The 20,358-nt window shown below is 37.8% G+C and overlaps 1 protein-coding gene across 1 annotated transcript in view; it reads right to left on the reverse strand.

Annotated features, from left to right (window-relative positions):
• The window catches only part of LOC126335425 (centrosomal protein of 78 kDa-like), a 122,452-nt gene that overhangs the window by 14,642 nt on the left and 87,452 nt on the right, over window positions 1-20,358 (reverse strand). Inside the window, exon 7 of the mRNA XM_049998702.1 lies at window positions 16,564-16,727. Coding sequence (XP_049854659.1) covers window positions 16,564-16,727 — 164 coding nt within the window. The remainder of the gene's footprint in view (window positions 1-16,563; window positions 16,728-20,358) is intronic.

A 20,358-nucleotide genomic window follows, 5' to 3' on the forward strand; every position in this document is an offset into this window, starting at 1 on the left:
ACAGCTACTTTCAATTCATGACTTTTCTCCATACAGTAATGTGAAAAAAACAAACAAAATAATATGCCCAATTAACCATATAACAATTCAACAATTTAAGGAAAGCTTGAAAACGGTAGACTGGGAGGATGTTTATCGGGAACCTGATGCAAATGTTAAATTTAACTTATTCCATGATAAACTTGTGGGTATATTTGAAAACAGTTTTCCTAAGAAATTAGTGAATCATAATTCAAATAAACTTGATAAAAAACCATGGCTGACTAAAGGGATTAAAATTTCTTGTAGCAGGAAATGGGAACTATACCAAGACACTAGAATAAGTCGAGATGAAGAAAAGCTCAACCATTATAAGAAATATTGTAATATATTAAGGAAAGTTATAAAAAAATCCAGAAGTATGTGTATCAAGTCTGAGATTAGCACCTCTGATGACAAAGTTAAAACAATATGGAATATAGTTAAAAGGGAAACAGGGCAACAAAGGACACAGGACAACAGTATTACTGTTAAGCACAATGAAAAGCTTATAAATAAAAAAATCACAGGTTGAAAATATTTTTAATAATCATTTTATAAATGTAGTGGAAAATATAGGCACCAGCTGCTCACCAGATAGGGCAGAACTCTATATGAAAGAGGCATTCCCGGTGCAAACAAATGAAATTGAAATCCTACCCACCTCACCGTCTGAAATTAAGAAAATAATAAATTCACTTAAGAATAAAAACTCACATGGAACTGATGGTATCTCCAATAGAATACTAAAATCTTGTCCACACCTGATAAGTCGAGTTCTTAGCCACATATGTAATAGCTCATTGAACAGGGAATATTTCCTGACAGATTGAAATATGCCATAGTTAAACCCTTGTATAAAAAAGGTGACAAGACAGACATCAACAATTATCGTCCTATTTCACTTCTGACATCCTTCTCAAAAGTGTTTGAAAAAGTAATGTACTCAAGAGTAACTTTACACATTAGTGGGAATAACGTTTTAACAAAATGTCAGTTCGGTTTTCAGAAAGGTGTTTCAACAGATAGTGCTATACACGCTTTCACTGATCAAATTTTAAATGCTCTGGATAGTAGAACATCACCAATTGGGATTTTCTGTGATCTCTTTAAGGCTTTTGATAGTGTGGATCATGAAATCCTCTTAGATAAGATGAAGTACTATGGAATGAATGGTTCAGTACCCAGATGGTTCACTTCATATTTAACTGGTAGAATGCAGAAGGTTGAAACAGTAAACCCACATAGTACACGAAGGGCATCAGATTATTCAGACTGGGGATGTATCAAGAATGGGGTACCACAGGGTTCTGTCTTGGGAAAGGCATAACACCGGAAATAAATATAGAGTGTGGGGGAAAATCTTTAGCTAAAGCAGATTGTTCAAAATTTCTGGGTGTCTGTATTGATCAGAATTTAAACTGGAAGACACACATTGACAATCTACTGAAACGATTGAGCTCCGCTACCTATGCTATTAGTGTCATTGCAAATTTTGGAGACAAGCACATCAGTAAGTTAGCTTACCATGCATATTTTCATTCGTTGCTTTCTTACGGAATCATCTTTTGGGGCAATTCATCACTAAGAAAGAAGGTATTTATTGCACAAAAACGTGTTATCAGAATAATGTCTGGGGCTCATCCAAGATCATCTTGTAGACAATTATTTAAAGAATTAGGGATATTGCCAGTAGCTTCACAAATATATATACAGCCTAATGAAATTTGTTGTTAGTAACCTAGATCACTTCAGAATTAATAGTACAGTCCACAGCTACAATACTAGGAGACAGGGTGACCTTCACTACTGTTAATTGAATTTGACATTGGCACAAAAGGGGGTGAATTATACTGCCACAAAGATTTTTGGTCAATTGCCAAACAATATCAAAAGTCTGACAGACAAGCAATCGGCATTCAAAAGTAAGTTAAGGGAAGACCTGAATGACAACTCCTTCTACTCCATAGATGAATTTGTAGACATAGGCCAAAGAAATACAGTAAGCATTAACAATTGTACCGTATATAAGACTAACAATGATTATTTGGGATAAATGAATCTTGTGTACTTTGACACGTTCCACATCATTACGAAAGAATCGTGTTCATGATCCATGAAACAAGTAATATAACTAACTAACTAACTAACTCACTAACCAACTCAATAGTAAAACACCATATCAACAGTAGGGATTATTAACCAACTAGCCACTTTTCGTACAGTGTTTCACAGCTGAGCACTGCACAATTCAGGAGGATCCTCGGTTCTCTCCAGTGCTGCTTGTGAAGAAAAAGATGGCATTTTTGCATTGACTATCAGTGACGGAACTAATTCACAAAAATGTCTTCCCATCACCACACATTGATGACACTACAGACTGTTCAAGAAGAGCAAAGTATTTCTCAACTCTGGATAAGCAGGTGGCTACTGGCAAACAAGTCTGACTGGGAGAAAGACTGCCTTCGTAATGCCTGACAGCCTCTATGAGTTCGAAGTTATGCCGTTTGGACTATCTAATGCGCCAGCCATCTACGAGCATATTTTGGACAACTGAGAAAGACTGTATTGCAATTGTTCAGACCATCAACAAGTTCATGCTGTATTTACTTGGCCGACCATTTACCTCTGTGACAGGCCATCATTCTCTATGTTGACTGACTAGCCAGAAAGATCCATTGGGTCTAATGGCAACGTGGGCTCTGAGACTTCAGGTGCATGATGTCACACTTGTACACAAGAATGGACATAAACACAAAAATGCCAATTGTCTTTCAAGGAATCCTTTGGTAGAACACAGTAGCCTGTACAAAATCTCTGTCATCAGTGCATGAAATGACACTGCTGCTGAACAGAGGCAAAAATCCAGCACTTCTTAAAACCACAGAGACTTTGAAGGAGAATGAACCAACAAAAGGTGAATCTAATATATTATAAACTTGTACATATGTATATTCCACTTCTCCTTCTAAACAAGATTGATTTCAATCAAACTTGGTGCATACACTGAAGAGCCAAAGAAACTGGTACACCTGCCTAATATTGTGTAGCGCCCCCACATGACCATGCAGACGTGTCGAAACATGACGTGGCCTGGACTCGACTAATGTCTGAAGTAGTGCTGGAGCGAAAGGACACCATGAATCCTGCAGGGCTGTTTAAAAATCCACAAGAGTACGATGGAGTGGAGATCTCTTCTGCACTGCAAGGCATCCCAGATATGCTCAGTAATTTTCATGTCTCGGGAGTTTGGTGGCCAGTGGAAGAGTTTGAAATCAGAAGAGTGTTCCTGGAGCCACTCTGTAGCAATTCTGGATGCGCACGGTGTCACATTGTCCTGCTGGAATTGCTCAAGTCCAAGGGAATGCACAATGGATGCAGGTGATCAGAGAGGATGCTTACGTATGTGTCACTTGTCAGGTTCATATTGAGACATATCAGGATTCCCATATCACTCCTACTGCATGTGCCCCACAAAATTACAGAGCCTCCACCAGCTTGAACAGTCCCCTGCTGGCATGCAGGGTCCACGGATTCATAAGGTTGTCGTCTCCATACTGTACACATCCATCCTCTCGATACAATTTTAATTTACTCCTGATTCGACCAGGCAACAATTTATAGTCCAGGGTTGCCACAAGTTTCCCCAAGTGAAATTCCCTGATTTTCAGGCAAGTTTTAGCATTTTTCCCTGAAAAAAATTTGAGGTCTCAAATATATGTTAGGACTTGTGTATTTCTACCCTGTGTGAGCAAAAATCTTAAGTGCTAACATCAACACATTTTGTAATGAAGTGTTTTTAGATGGAGAAAGCAAGCCAAATGGTATAAGTGTTTCATTAAGACCACTGTCGTTATTTTATTTCAATAAAACGAAACACATTTGATGACAAAAATACGCATTTCCTTGGAGTCGCAAGGTAGATTTAAATACCTTCACTGTTTTCAGAAAAAACCTCGGAAAAAAGTAGGCCTCTTGAAAGAGATGTGTAGGGCAGGGAAGACTTGTGACACCAATGCTATAAGTGAGCGCCAATAAAGTATTGGTTCTACTACATTCATTATTGTCAGTTATTACCCACTGTGTTAGGTCCGTCATTTTACAGGTACTGTGTGGTTTTTCATTCGAGAAATATACGAGTACATAGCATACAAACTGCCAGCGACTGCTGCAATTTTTTTCTTCTTATCATCCATACTTTTGAAGTGCCAAAATACACTACAATAAATAAAATGTCTATAAAACACTGCAGTGTAAAATGTTCTTGTGGTAAGACAGTTGCAGTTGCTGAAATCCACCACATTGGCCTCTGGCCTGCCGAGGAGCACCACAGTTCTGGGCCCTCGGATAAATGGTGAAAATCTGCCACATTACACCACACACAGACAGACGTAGCCTGGGCAGATCGGTGAGACTAGATTCGATTGCCAGGGACTACACACAAGTGGGAAACATTGGGCTTCAGATCAATAGGACTGATCTGTTAGAGATACCAGCAGAAATACCCTACAGTTTCGACCCATTGCAGAAATCCACTTGTGTGGCCAGCTATTCATGTGTCACAGACACGATGTTGATGAAATGAGAACCGCGGTGATCAATCCACGGAACAGATAACTTGTGCAAATACTCTGGGAATCAATACTAATGAGGATAGGTAGCAATTCACAGTAAAAGTGATTGATGAGCTGCAGACAGGCATGTAGAAAAGACAATCACACTCTCAGAAATAAATTTTCGGCCATAGCCTTTGTCAGAAAACGAGAGCACACAAAATCACGCAGACAACTCCTGGACACATGACCGCCATCTCCAGACACTGTGTCAACAATCTGAGAATCAGATCCAAACAAACCATTCATCACGGCTCCCTGCCTCTCGTCGGCAGCTGCTAGGCTAGCGGCAAGAAGTGGTGGCAACACTGACTGCACGCTGAGGGGAGTGGTAGGAAGGGGAGAAGCAGTAGGAATGAGGGAGTAAGAAAGCAGCACACGTACTCAGCTGGGCCCAGCCATTGACAATGCCTGACATCTCAGTAAACAAACCATTTCATCTACTTAGACATAAATCAGATTTTTTCCCTGATATTTCCCTGACATGTTTGAAATTCCCTGATATTCCCTGATATTCCCCAATTTTTAGAACTTGTGGCAACCCTGCAGTCATCACAGTCCAATTTCAGTGTTGATGGGCCAAGGCGAAGTGTAAAGCTTTGTGTCGTGCAGTCGTCAATGGTACATGAGTGGGCCTTTGGCTCCTAAAGCCCACATCGTTGACATTTTGTTGAATGGTTCTCATGCTGACATTTGTTGATGGCCAAGCACTGAAATCTGCAACAATTTGTGGAAGGGTTGCATTTCAGTCATGTTGAATGATTCTCTTCAGTCATTATTGGTCCTGTTCTTGCAGGAGCTTTTCCCAGCCGCAGTGATGTTAGAAATTTGATGTTTTACTGGATGCCTGATATTCAAGTATACTCATGAAACGGTCGTACGGGAAAATTCTCCATTTTATCGCTACCTCGGAGATGCCGTGTCCCATCACACAAGCACCAACTAGAACACCATGTTCAAACTCACTTAAATCTTGATAACCTGTCATTGTAGCAGCAGTAACTGATCGATCAATTGACCCACACACTTGTTGTCTTACATAGGCATTGCCGACTGCTGGAAAGATAACTGTGAGGAGCAGGAAGACATCTGGTTAGCACACCCAGGAGAACGACCAAGAGTGCTATATTGTATAGCACTGGCCAGTCAGATGCAGTGCGCAAGACTTGGTAAGATTTTTACACTTGTGCGGAAAGTGAGACTACTGCAAAAATTACTAAGGAGGTACCTTGGGCAGTATCTTCGCTTGTCGAGTGTCACATAAGGAATCAAGAGTTATGACCCTTCATCAAGAAAACAAAAGCACAAAGAGGTTGTCCAGGTCCTCTGTGTGAAGCTATACTACGCATTTGATGACTTCAAGTCTTCTACGAGAGGAACTGTGGACAGGATGTGACAATGCAGTCATAACACAAGGAACCCTAAGTGCTGCCATACAGAAGTTCCCTGACAAATTCTTGATCCAGATTGTAATAGTCAGCTGCAATGAGAATCTCTGAAATGGAGTTGTTTCTTTAGGAGAGGGAGCAATACTGCAAGCTGTGCTGGATGTCTTGTGAAGTACCGATTAGTGGTTGGTGGATAGTGTGCTGTTGTTGCTTGATTAAACAACTTCCCCAACAAGAATACAGTGTTTATCATTTCTGAAAGATTCTCAAAACTATTTATGTTTCCAACATTTACATAAATATTAAATAATGAAAACTCAAGGTGGAATATCAACAATGTAGGAAAAGACAGATTGCTATTTTCCGTAAAGAAGACACATTAAGTTGCAGACAGGCACAATTAAGACATTCCACCTTGAATTTTCCTTTGTTCAAAAGTAAATAATTTACATGAGAGTGTTAAGTTGCATATGACAATTGAAAAGATGCTCAGCCATTTGGGCATTTGCGTTCTGTTGGATAATGGGAAAGAAAATATTTTATAGTTTGGTGCATGTATGAACGTGCAAACAACGGAGGAGAGAATAACTTCAGGTACTAATGGAATAGGTCTCCTTGTTTGTTTTTATCTCATGGAAATATTAATTTATTGTGTTTCTAATGGTTTGGATTCTCCTCCAGAAGCTGTTAACCAATTTCTTATTATGTGGTATCAGAGCTAAGACTAGTGACAATATTTCTATCAGTCAACCTATATTTCCTTGTGATGAGAATGTAAGAGTTAATGGAGTGCTTTTAGGTGTTCAGACAAGCTGTTAATTATGTTTTTCTGCTGGATATATCAACAAGTGACCTAATTGTCTTTTTATAGTTTTACGACGTATGTTGTTATACATAAGAGTCCAAGCAATGAGCAGGCATAACAACACAGCTTGCAGCACCTGTAGCAGACTACTGGTCAGTTGTAATATTGGGCATAAATTTGGAGTCAATACTTTGGGTGAACAAGTGAATGCAAACCGTCAATCATTCACACTGAGAAAATCTGAGAGATCATAATGAAGGATGGAGGACATCGTTTTGGCTTTTTCCGGGGCAAATGCCTCTAAAGAAATACAGAGCACTGGAGAAACAACTACATAATTGATTAAGAAAGGAATTACAAGAAGTCTTTCAATAATGGATAAGAGTCAGTCAATCCAAAGGATAATGAAATAATAAGCCTGCTAAATGTAGTTGGGCCTTAGCACTCAGAGACAAAAGTGGCCCAAGTGTGACATCTGTATGTGCATGAGTGCATGTGTGTATTTTTCTGCATCTGAAGAAGGCATTTCACTTATGGCTTATAATATCTAACAGTCTTCTTCCAATGTGCATATCTGCTTCTCAACATCCTCTCTATGTAGCGAGTAACAGTCTATTCTATTTCATATTGTTATATGTATGTTTCTATAGTGCATGATGTTGTAATGTTGTTGACCGAAATGATGATTATAATGGTGATAGAAACATCAAATTTAATTGCACATGCCATTTAGCCGAAAATACAAAGCTAAGTAGAGAATAAAACAGGCATTGACATACTATTATCAAAAGTATCTCCCTCCTGAATACCATCGATTACTGGTCGCTTTCCTTATTGTAGTTAATGCTTTTTTCCCCTCCCCTCCCTCTCCCACCACACCCTCTACCTCCCCTGCTATTTACGTCTTTTATGTTACTGTTAAGGTCAGGTTACTAATGGTGTTCACTCTGCTTTCAGTCATCGATTCACACATCACATCCTGTTACTCTCATCAAGAAGGAGAGCCTTCAGGAATGACTCAGGTTAAGCACTAACAGGCAGAAGTAACCACTGCTTGCCAGTTACGTAAAATATACTAACAAGAAATTATAATTAATGCTTAAATACTCAAAGTGATGATTACAGACATGCTTCTTTAATAGTTTATATATGACATAAGGAGAAAAACTACTACATTGGAAAAAAGGTACTCCTCCTCCTCCTCCTCCTCCTCCTCCTACTACTACTACTCAGTTGCCTTTATTATCTGAAACTTCAAACAAAACAATTTTAACTTTATGCAGATCATTATTATGTGTTTATATACTGACAAAATCAGGATCTACTTGATACAAATGTTAGTAGTGTTGGGCAGAATTTTCATTCCTGTGTTCAAGTATTCAGATACATAGTAGGAGTGGATAAAGAGGTATTCTTTTACTGTGTGTTTAAATATTGGGAGATTTTCAGTTTCCTTCCTGGTGTTCCCTTGACAACCTGCTGTAGAATTTTTCACCAGAATACAGAACTCCATTCTTTACCATAGAGAGGGTTTCGTAGTCTATTTGGAAATGATTTCTACTTCATTGCACTTCACTTTTGAATTGAGGAATTTATCCTAAATCCTATCCTGTTATCATATTAAGCACAAATAACATTTGGGTTTTTGTACTGACATGTAATTGAAGGAATCCACAGGTTCCTGAAGAGGTTTATGCAATATGTTCTATTATCAACTTTCACGATATTTTTATTGCACACTTCTGTAGAATAACCATTTTTTCACATTAGCTGCAGTGTTCCAGAAGACAAGAGAGAATCGACTGAAAGAATGCAAAGTATATGAGCACTCTTGTCTGCAAATCTCCACACTGAGAGGAATTTCTGAGTATAAAACAGGCAAAACTGAGTTTTTGAGTAACTTATTTGCATGCTTTGTTCAAGCAAATCCCAAACAACATATTAATAAATTTGGCATCAAATCTTAAGAGCTGATTTTCAGATTTAAGTGTTACAGTATTATATTTGTTTATTTGAATTCAATGAATCCCATGGAATAATCAACTTTGCTGCAAAGTAATTATGGAAGAACGTTTAGACTTTCCATTGTGCACCGACAAAGGAATTACAGCTAAATATAACATATTACCACATCAGCTTTTGAGTTAGAATATCCTACATAAATGGACGGTTACTGACTTCAGAATATGAAAAAACATCACAGAATGATGTCAGGTGAAATAAATAAATTTCTATGAATTAGTTCAGATTAGATTAGATTAATACTTGTTCCATAGATCATGAATACGACACTTCGTAATGATGTGGAACGTGTCAGGTTAATAAAAGATGTCTGTACAAGAAATTACATTACACAAAATATTGCATGACACTAATGATTAAGTTTTTTTTTTTTTTTTTTTTTTTTTTTTTTTTTTTTTTTTTTAAAACTTACTTTATATCTAAAAATTCAGCCAATGAGTAGAAGGAGTTGTCATCTAGAAATTCTTTTAATTTATTTTTAAATGTTAGTTGGCTATCTGTCAGGCTTTTGATGCTGTTTGGTAGGTGCCCAAAGACTTTTGTGGCAGCATAATTTACCCCTTTCTGTGCCAAAGTCAGATTTAACCCTGCATAGTGAAGATCATCCTTTCTCCTGGTGTTATAGGTATGCACACTGCTATTACTTTTGAATTGGGTTGGATTATTATCAACAAATTTCATAAGGGAATATATATACTGTGAGGTTACTGTGAGGATCCCTAGATCCTTAAATAGATGTCTGCAGGATGACCGTGGGTGGGCTCCAGCAATTATTCTGATTACACGTTTTTGTGCAATGAATACTTTTCTACTCAACGATGAATTACCCCAGAATATGATGCCATACGAAAGCAGTGAATGAAAGTAGGCATAGTAAGCTAATTTACTGAGATTCTTATCACCAAAATTTGCAATAACCCTAATAGCATACGTAGCTGAACTCAGACGTTTCAGCAGACCATCAATGTGTTGCTTCCAGTTTAACCTCTCATCAATGGACACACCTAAAAATTTTGAAAATTCTACCTTAGCTACAGACTTCTGTTCAAATTCTATATTTATTACTGGAGTTGTGCTATTTACTGTACGGAACTGTATATACTGTGTTTTATCAAAATTTAAAGAGAGTCCGTTTGCTGAGAACCACTTAATAATTTTGTGAAAAACATCATTTACAATTACATCACTTAGTTCTTGGTTTTTGGATGTTATTACTATACTTGTATCATCAGCAAAAAGAACTAACTTTGCATCTTCATCAATGTGGAATGGTAAGTCATTAATGTATATCAAGAACAGTAAAGGACCTAAGACCGAACCCTGTGGGACCCCGTGCTTGATAGCACCCCAGTTTGAGGAATCAGCTGTTTTAACATTACACGAACCACTTATTTCAACTTTCTGCATTCTTCCAGTTAAGTATGAATTAAACCATTTGTGCACTGCCCCACTCAAACCATAATGATTTAGCTTATCTAAAAGAATTCCATGATTTACACAATCAAAGGCCTTTGAGAGATCACAAAAAATACCAATGGGTGATGTCCGGTTATTCAGAGCATTTAATATTTGATCAGTGAAAGCATATATAGCATTTTCTGTTGAAAAGCCTTTCTGAAAACCAAACTGACATTTTGTTAGTACTTTATTTTTACAAATATGGGAGGCTACTCTTGAATACATTACTTTCTCAAAAATTTTTGATAGAGCTGTCAGAAGAGAGATTGGGCGGCAGTTGTTGACATCCGACATATCCCCCTTTTTATGCAATGGTTTTACAATGGCATATTTCAGTCTATCAGGGAAAACACCCTGCTCCAAAGAGCTATTACATACGTGGCTGAGATTTCTACTTATCTGTGGGGAAAAAGCTTTAAGTACTTTGCTGGAAATGCCATCAATTCCGTAAGAGCTTTTACTTTTCAGTGAGTTTATTATTTTACTGATTTCAGAGGGAGAGGTTGGTGGAATTACAGCTGTTTCAAACTGTGCAGGTATGGCCTCTTCTATTAATAGCCTTGCCTCTTCTAGTGAAGATCTAGATCCTATTTTCTCCACAACATTTAAAAAATGATTATTCAAAATATTTTCAATTTCTGATTGTTTGTTAGTGCACTTGTCATTCAATTTTATTGCACTAAAGTCTTCCTGTGGTCTTGGTTGCCCTGTTTCCCTTTCAATAATATTCCAAATTGCTTTAATTTTATTATCAGAGTTACTGATCTCAGACATGATACACATGCTTCTGGACTTTTTAATAACTTTTCTTAGTACCGCACAATAGTTTTTATAATATTGAACAATTTCGGGGTCAGTACTCCATCTTGCTGTTAGATACAGTTCTCTTTTGCGGTTGCAAGATATTCTTATTCCTTTAGTTAGCCAAGGTTTTTTATATGTTTTCTTGGAATTATGTTTAACTATTTTCTTGGGAAAACAATTTTCAAATACCCTTAAAAATGTATTGTGAAATAAGTTATATTTCAAGTTTGCATCGGGTTCCTTATACACTTCATCCCAGTCTAGCTGCTGTAGGCTTTCCCTAAAGTTTGCAATATTTATATTGTTAATTGAACACACTGCTTTGAAAGTCTGATTTATTGTACTGCATGGAGCTATGTCATGTACTGTAACAAGCTGTGCACTATGATCTGAAAGACCATTCTCAACAGGATAAGCATTTATGTCCCTAAACTTATCTTGGTCTATAAAAAAGTTATCTATCAATGTACTGCTGTTCTTTGTTATCCGAGTAGGAAAATCAATGACGGAGCTCAAATTGAAAGAACTGAGTAATACTAAAAGGTCATTCTTCCTATTACACTCTTTCAGGGAATCAACATTGAAATCCCCGCAAATGATAATTTGCTTCCCCCTGTCTGACAGATAGCACAACAAAGCATCCAAGTTTTCCAGAAATAGCTGGAAATTCCCTGAGGGGGACCTATACACTGTTACAATTATGAAAGTGCCATCCTTTAGTTTAAGTTCAGTGGCACATGCTTCCATATGTTGCTCTACACAAAATTTTTTAGTTTCTAAATTTTTTGCACTGTGGAAGCTTTTGACATATATGGCAACTCCTCCTCTCATCATATTATCTCTACTTACATGTGCAGCTAATTTGTACCCATTGATGCTAACCTTTTGCATATCAGTGACAATGTGATGCTCAGACAGGCATAGTATATCTATTACATTCTTGGTTTCTATATCTTCTAAACAAAGCAGAAGCTCATCAATTTTATTCTTCAAGCCCCTAATATTTTGATGAAATATACTAACAGTATTTTTCACTTTACTTTTGTGAGTATCTTGAACTTTTTTAACATCTTTAGTACTTTTATTCTTCAATCCCCCAATATTTTGATGAAATATACTAACATTATTTTTCACTTTACTTTTGTGAGTATCTTGAACTTTTTTAACATCTTTAGTACTTGCCTGGCTGAGTTTCCCACTGGACACTGATCTTACACTAAAAAAGAGTTTCCACCATGAGATGTAGTTCCTCCCCCCTTTAAATTTCCTGCAGACTAGTTTTATAGTAAAGGTAGTAGCAATCAGGTTCTGAATAAAGTGTTAAATGTGGAAGTACCAACAAAGAATCCTCGAAGCACCTACTTTCAAACCTTTGACAGCTGCAGACATGTTCTCTGCATTCTGTGCTAAGCATAGCTTTGCTGTCACTGAATTGCTTGCCTAATACTGCTACCTGAGCTGAGAGACAGCATCTGATACTTATTATTCGAAGAACATGGCTCTAGAAAGCCACAGTCCTGCAAGAAAACTTGCGAGTTGTTTCTAAGCCAACTACAGTGAAATATAAACTGAAGAATGCTCTTGAATTTCTAGATGTGGGTTTGTAGTGTGTGCATTGCATGAAGGCTGACATGATGAATTGGTATATTGATCAAGGAATGAGATAACTTTGAAATGCTTAGACCAATAGTACTGACAAGATATTCTGCTTTGAAAGTAATATATTTTTAATTGCAGATCGGAGTAGCAGAAACAGGAATTATTGTATACAGAAAATGTGAACTATCAGAATGAAGGCAAACTTTTTATGTTGATGTATTTAATATGCTTCTTTGTGAGGGAAATAGCCGCCAAAACACCGGGAATAATAAAAAGTTGTATACATTTAATTACAGGACGTATATACAGCCACTTCGGTTGCAGTTTTTGTTTTTCCTTCCCCGCTGTATATACATCCTGTAATTAAATAGTGTATATTTGCTGGATCCCATATTTAAATTGCATGCATTTTATTTGATGACATAAAATATGCCGATGGTTATAAAAAAATAATTTCACATTTTCTGACAGTTGTATTCTGAATCTGCAATTATTTACTTTGAAATATGATTATATAATAGTTGCTGACAGTCATGGGCTTTCCAGAACCTCATCTTCTGGTGAAGCATAATACATTTGTCAAAAAATTTAAGTATACTGTTCACCTTTCTCCGGGTAAAAAGAAAATTCCAACTATCCAAATTAAGCTGAAATAATGATGAAAAGGCCTTTTTTTAAAAAATGATTTGGTATTTGTTGCAAAAATACTCAGAAGTTAGCAAATCATCAGTATGTCATGTAATACAGCAAAAGCTGGTTTCAATCATATGAAGGCTGTTCAGAAAGTAAGTTCCCATTGGTTGCAAAATGGAAACCACCGTGAAAATCAAAAGTGTATTATTTGCAGCAGTACACCTTCCAACTGCTTTGTTAAGAGTCATCACTCTTAGACATTTGTCATAGTGTTGTACAAACTTTCTGGTCCCCTCATCTTAGCAGGCAGCTGCCTGTGCTTTCTGCCAATTCTCTACACTGGTCTACAGCTCACTGTCTGTGCCAAATGTTGCCTTCATAGCCAGCAGTTAATGTGAGCAGAGATGAAACTCTGGGGCAGAGATTTATGGGCTGGCTGTATTGTGGGTGATCAAACACTTCCCACTGAAAATGCTGCAAGAGGATCTTCATTGCCCCTGCAGGGTGCAGCAAAGAATTGTAATAAAGAAGGAACTGCATGAGAGTTCTGTTATGTAGGCTCCATGGCATCAAGTGAAATCTCTCACCAGGACCTCATACTTGGCAGAAGACACTATTTCCTAGGCACCTTTATGTGCTCACTGTACACTGAAAACTGAAAACAGCAACATGATGCTATCAATGGGCATACTAGAGACATCTGTGCAAAGCTTCATCAGATTTTCACAGTGGTTTCCATTTCACAACCAAATGGAACTTACTTTCCAAACAGTCTGATAGAGATACTCAAGGTACCCTCTGCCACACACTGTCAGGTGGTTTGCAGAGTATGGATGTAGATGTAGATATTGACAACTATAACAGGCACTTACACCAAATATAATGGAAGTGCAACAAATATAGGAAAAGAAAGAAATCATCAAACATAAAAGAGCACTGTGACCATTTTAGTAAACACAAACACAACAGTAACTAAATACTGGGTGTTCAAAAAGTCTTTCTGCAGTGTCGCATGATCGTTAGCTGTGCATGCCATATACCGCAGTGAATATGCCAAAATGAAACTCAGTGAAATACAAGATATTAATTTATTGAACTTTCATTTTTACTTACAAATTTTCACATTAAATGTTGAAAGTGCCCCCCCCCCCCCCCCTCCCTCCCCCGTTGTTGAATACACAATTCAAGTCATATAATCATGTCTCCAAACACAAGCTGTAACATTTCTTCCATAACAGAAGTAGTGAAAGTGGATATTGCTGTTTTCAATTCATCAATGGAGTTTTGGACGGTTTTTTATAGGTAGTTGCTTTCGCTGCACCTCAGAATAAAAAGTCAGGCGGCATTAAGTTCGCGATCCTGGAGGCCGAAGTCCCTGTGAAATTATGGGATCACCAAAAACATCAGCAAGCAGTGACACTGAATGTGAGCTGTATGCACGGTTGCACCATCTTGTTGAAAATAACCATTCAGTATTTCACTTAACACAAGTTCTCCTACGAATAGGTAAAGAATATAACAGCAGTATCATTGTGCGTTTATTGTTTCGTTGAAAAATATGGGACCTACAATCCGATGTCTAGAAATTGCAATCCAAACACCTATTTTCACAGAATTAGGTGGTTCCTCATGAATGCACAATGGATTTGCAGTATTCCACATACGAGAATTTTGTGAGTTCATGTACCGGGATAAGTGAAACCACGCCTCATCAGTGAAAAACGTTTCATTTAGAATATCCCTTCCATTTTGTTGAATGAAATTTTTGAACCATTGACAACAATGCAGTCTCTTGTCATGATCAGTATTTTTCAGTTCTTGCATGACTGTGACTTTGTATGGTTCTAATTTTTTCCTCACAGTTGTGTGGACCATTCCGACACTAATATTGATTTCCTGGGCGAGTTTTCTTACTGACTTGTTTGAGCTCATGGATATTTTATCAGAAATATCAAGTAGTTTATCCTCAGACAAAACTCAGTGCATCTGTCACTGAAGCCGTACTTTGAAATTTGTTAGTAAAATCTCGCATTTAAGAGTGACAAAAACGAAACAAACGAACAAAGGAACTAAACTTAAACATTCACGTCAACACGTAACGACACACACCAATGATACTACTGACACTTCCTGGCAGATTAAAACTGTGTGCCGAACCGAGACTCGAACTCGGGACCTTTGCCTTTCGCGGGCAAGTGCACTACCAACTGAGCTACCCAAGCACGACTCATGCCCCGTCCTCACAGCTTTAATTCCGCCAGTACCTCATCTCCTACCTTCCAAACTTCACAGAAGCTCTCCTGCGAACCTTGCAGAACTAGCACTCCTGGAAGAAAGGATATTGCGGAATCATGGCTTAGCCACAGCCTGGGGGATGTTTCTAGAATGAAATTTTCACTCTGCAGCAGAGTCTGCGCTGATATGAAACTTCCTGGCAGATTAAAACTGTGTGCTGAACCGAGACTCGAACTCGGGACCTTTTTCCTTTCGCAGGCAAGTGCTCTACCAACTGAGCTACACACTTCACCATAAAATGAAAATTTCATTCTAGAAACATCCCCCAGGCTGTGGCTAAGCCATGTCTCTGCAATATCCTTTCTTCCAGAAGCGCTAGTTCTACAAGGTTCACAGGAGAGCTCCGTGAAGTTTGGAAGGTAGGAGACGAGGTACTGGCGGAATTAAAGCTGTGAGGACGGGGTATGAGTCATGCTTGGGTAGATCACTTGCTCGCAAAAGGCTAAGGTCCCGAGTTCGAGTCTCGGTCCGGCACACAGTTTTAATGAAGCTTCATATCAGTGCACACACGGCTGTATAGTGAAAATTTCATTTTGGATACTACTGATGCTGGCTGAGATAAACGAAACAGTGGAATGTTGGGAAAGTCCACTTGAAGGGAAGTAACCCAGGCAGGTGAACAATCATACGGCATTGTGAAGAGACTTGTAAAATATATGTTACCTGAAACCTTGAACACCAAGTAGTTATAGATGCAACTTTAACAGATGTGGAATAGAAGATCACGAGTTTCCTGTTTCTCAGTCAGTATAGCTCACCCAATTTGCATTTACCTGTGGTAAGTATAATCCTTTTGCAGGTTCTCAATGAAACACCTGGTCTCATCTTGAGTTCCAATATTTAGATTAAATAAAGTTATATGTAATGTAACTTGATAAAAGGGGAGAGACTAACAATACTTTTTGTCACTTTAAATCTTATAGAATACCTTTCCTGTGCCCAAAAAGATGTGGAACGTGCAGCTTGACCATTTGCTACTCCTTTTTGGTGTAAACTTCTTTCCTGATTTGAGTACATGAAGTAAGGATGTGTTTTAGAAGCTGCAGAATGAGACTGTTCCTCCAAGCTTGCATCTAAGGTCATCCATTTATACTGAAAGCAACAAAGATATGTCACAGCAATTTAAATTATATGGCAAAAAAATGCAAAGTGTTACATGTACAGCTTGGTTACAAAAAAATAAAAATACCTTTAACTCCCCAAGTCCATCAACCTTAGCAAATATCCACTTGGAAAATCAGTAATTATCCATTTCTGCAAAAATGGACAAACTCTTCAGTAGTAAATATATTCTGAGCAGCAAGAACAAAATAAATTGTAATATTTAACTGAAGTATAATATAATATTTGGTCATAATTAGAAATAAAATAGTAAATAAAGAAACTTAAATTGGGCTTCATTTACATTATAGGTAAAATTTATGACTATACATTTTCTATAAAAACAAATTAGCCTACTTTAGGAAAATAAATTATGTATTGAAGTATTACATGAAGTAAGATAAAAACAGGTGACACACAAAAAAAGAAACTGGGTCAACATATGCAGTCTAAGCTGCAATTGCCTTTTTTGTGTTGACAAGTTACAAACAAAATACTACTGTTCACTGGAAAAGAACGCACCTGACTTCTGGATGCTCTTAAGTCCACAAGGAACCTTTTCTTTATTACCCTACATTAGAAGTGGTAACTTGTAGAACCCAAATTTTTATGTAATTACAGAGTTTTTTCTTCACTCCTATACAAGTGGAAAGTGTAAATCTTTCACAGAGTATGCTACACCATTGATATATTTCATTTTTATCACTACACATCATATTATAATTAGGTGTTTTATATATTTTGGCTTTGTGACATGTTGTTGTTGTTGTGGTCTTCAGTCCTGAGACTGGTCTGATGCAGCTCTCCATGCTACTCTAATCCTGTGCAAGATTCTTCATCTCCCAGTGCCTACTACAACCTACATCCTTCTGAATCTGCTTAGTGTATTCATCTCTTGGTCTCCCTCTACGAATTTTATCCTCCACGCTGCCCTCCAATACTAAATTGGTGATCTCTTGATGCCTCAGAAGATGTCCTACCAACTGATCCCTTCATCTAGTCAAGTTGTGCCACAAACTTCTCTTCTCCCCAATCCTATTCAATACCTCCCCCAGTACTATTCAATACCTCCTCATTAGTTATGTGATCTACCCATCTAATCTTCAGCATTCTTCTGTAGCACCACATTTCGAAAGCTTCTATTCTCTTTTTGTCCAAACTATTTATTGTCTATGTTTCACTTCCATACATGGCTACACTCCATACAAATACTTTCAGAAACGACTTCCTGACACTTAAATCTATACTCGACGTTAACAAATTTCTCTTCTTCAGAAAGGCTTTCTTTGCCATTTCCAGTCTACATTTTATATCCTCTCTACTTCGACCATCATCTGTTATTTTGCTCCCCAAATAGCAAAACTCCTTTACTACTTTAAGTGTCTCATTTCCTAATCTAATTCCTGCAGCATCATCCGACTTGACTCGACTTCATTCCAATATCCTCGTTTTGCTTTTGTTGATGTTCATCTTGTATCCTCACTTCAAGACACTGTACATTCCGTTTCAACTGCTCTTCCAAGTCTTCTACTGTCTCTGACAGAATTACAGTGTCATCAGCGAACCTCAAAGTTCTTATTTCTTCTCCATGGATTTTAATTCCTAATCCGAATTTTTCTTTTGTTTCCTTCACTGCTTGCTCAATATACAGATTGAATAACATCGGGTACAGGCTACAACCCTGTCTCACTCCCTTCCCAACCACTGCTTCTCTTTCATGTCCCTCGATTCTTGTAACTGCCATCTGGTTTCTGTACAAATTGTAAATAGCCTTTAACCCCCTGTATTTTACCCCTGCCACCTTCAAAATTTGAAAGAGAGTATTCTAGTCAACATTGTCAAAAGCTTTCTCTAAGTCTACAAATGCTAGAAACGTCGGTTTGCCTTTCCTTCATCTTTCTTCTAAGATAAGTCATAAGGTCAGTATTGCCTCACGTGTTCCAATATTTCTATGGAATCCAAACTGATCTTCCCCAAGGTTGGCTTCTACCAGTTTTTCCATTCGTCTGTAAAGAATTTGTGTTAGTATTTTGCAGCTGTGACTTATTAACCTGATAGTTCGATAATTTTCACATCTGTCAACACCTACTTTCTTTGGGATTCTTCCTTAAGTCTGAGGGTATTTCATTTGTCTCATACATCTTGCTCACGAGATGGTAGAGTTTTGTCAGGACTGGCTCTCCCAAGGCTGTCAGTAGTTCTATGGGAACATTGTCTATTCCAGGGGCCTTGTTTCGACTTAGGTCTTTCGGTGCGCTGTCAAACTCTTCACGCAGAATCATATCTCCCATTTCATCTATATCTACCTCCTCTTCCATTTGCATAATATTGTCCTCAAGTACATTGCCCTTGTATAGACCCTCTATATACTCCTTCCACCTTTCTGCTTTCCCTTCTTTGCTTAGAACTGGGTTTCCATCTGTGCTCTTGATATTCATACAAGTGGTTCTCTTTTCTCCAAAGGTCTCTAACTTTCCCAGAGAGATCAGCCTCTACATCCTTACATTTGTCCTCTAGCAATCCCTGTTTAGCCATTTTGCACTTCCTGTCGATCTCGTTTTTGAGACGTTTGTATTCCTTTTTGCCTGCTTCATTTACTGCATTTTTATATTTTCTCCTTTCATCAATTAAATTCAATATTTCTTCTGTAACCCAAGGATTTCTACTAGCCCTCGTCTTTTTACCTACTTGATCCTCTGCTGCCTTCACTACTTCATCCCTAAAAGCTACCCATTCTTCTTCTACTGTATTTCTTTCCCCCATTCTTGTCAATTGTTCCCTTATGCTGTCCCTGAAACTCTGTGCAACCTCTGGTTCTTTCAGTTTATCCAGGTCGCATCTCCTTAAACTCCCACCTTTTTGCAGTTTCTTTAGTTTTAATCTACAGTTCATAACTAATAGATTGTGGTCAGAGTCCACAGATGCCTCTGGAAATGTATTACAATTTAAAACCTGATTCCTAAATCTCGGTCTTACCATTATATGATCTATCTGAAACCTGTCAGTATCTCCAGGGTTCTTCGAAGTATAGAACCTTCTATGACTCTTGAACCAAGTGTTAGCTATGGTTAAGTTGTGATCTGTGCAAAAATCTATCAGGCGACTTCCTCTTTCATTTCTTACCCCTAATCCATAGTCACCTACTACGTTTCCTTCTCTCCCTTGTCCTATTACCGAATTCCAGTCACCCATGACTATTAAATTTTCGTCTCTCTTCACTATCAGAATAATTTCTTTTATTTCATCATACATTTCTTCAATTTCTTCATCATCGGCGGAGTTAGTTGGCATATGAACTTGTACTACTGTAGTAGGCATGGGCTTCGTGTGTATCTTGGCCACAATAATGCGTTCACTATGCTGTTTGTAGTAGCTTACCCACACTCCTAATTTTTTTATTCATTATTAAACCCACTCCTGCATTACCCCTATTTGATTTTGTATTTATAACCCTGTATTCACCTGACCAGAAGTCTTTTTCCTCCCCCCACCGAACTTCACTAATTCCCACTAAATCTAACTTTAACCTATCCATTTCCCTTCTTAAATTTTGTAACCTACCTGCCTGATTAAGGGATCTGACATTTCACGCTCCGATCCGTTGAACGCCAGTTTTCTTTCT

The sequence above is a fragment of the Schistocerca gregaria genome, chromosome 2 (genome assembly GCF_023897955.1).
Source record: "Schistocerca gregaria isolate iqSchGreg1 chromosome 2, iqSchGreg1.2, whole genome shotgun sequence".
Lineage (NCBI taxonomy): Eukaryota > Metazoa > Arthropoda > Insecta > Orthoptera > Acrididae > Schistocerca > Schistocerca gregaria.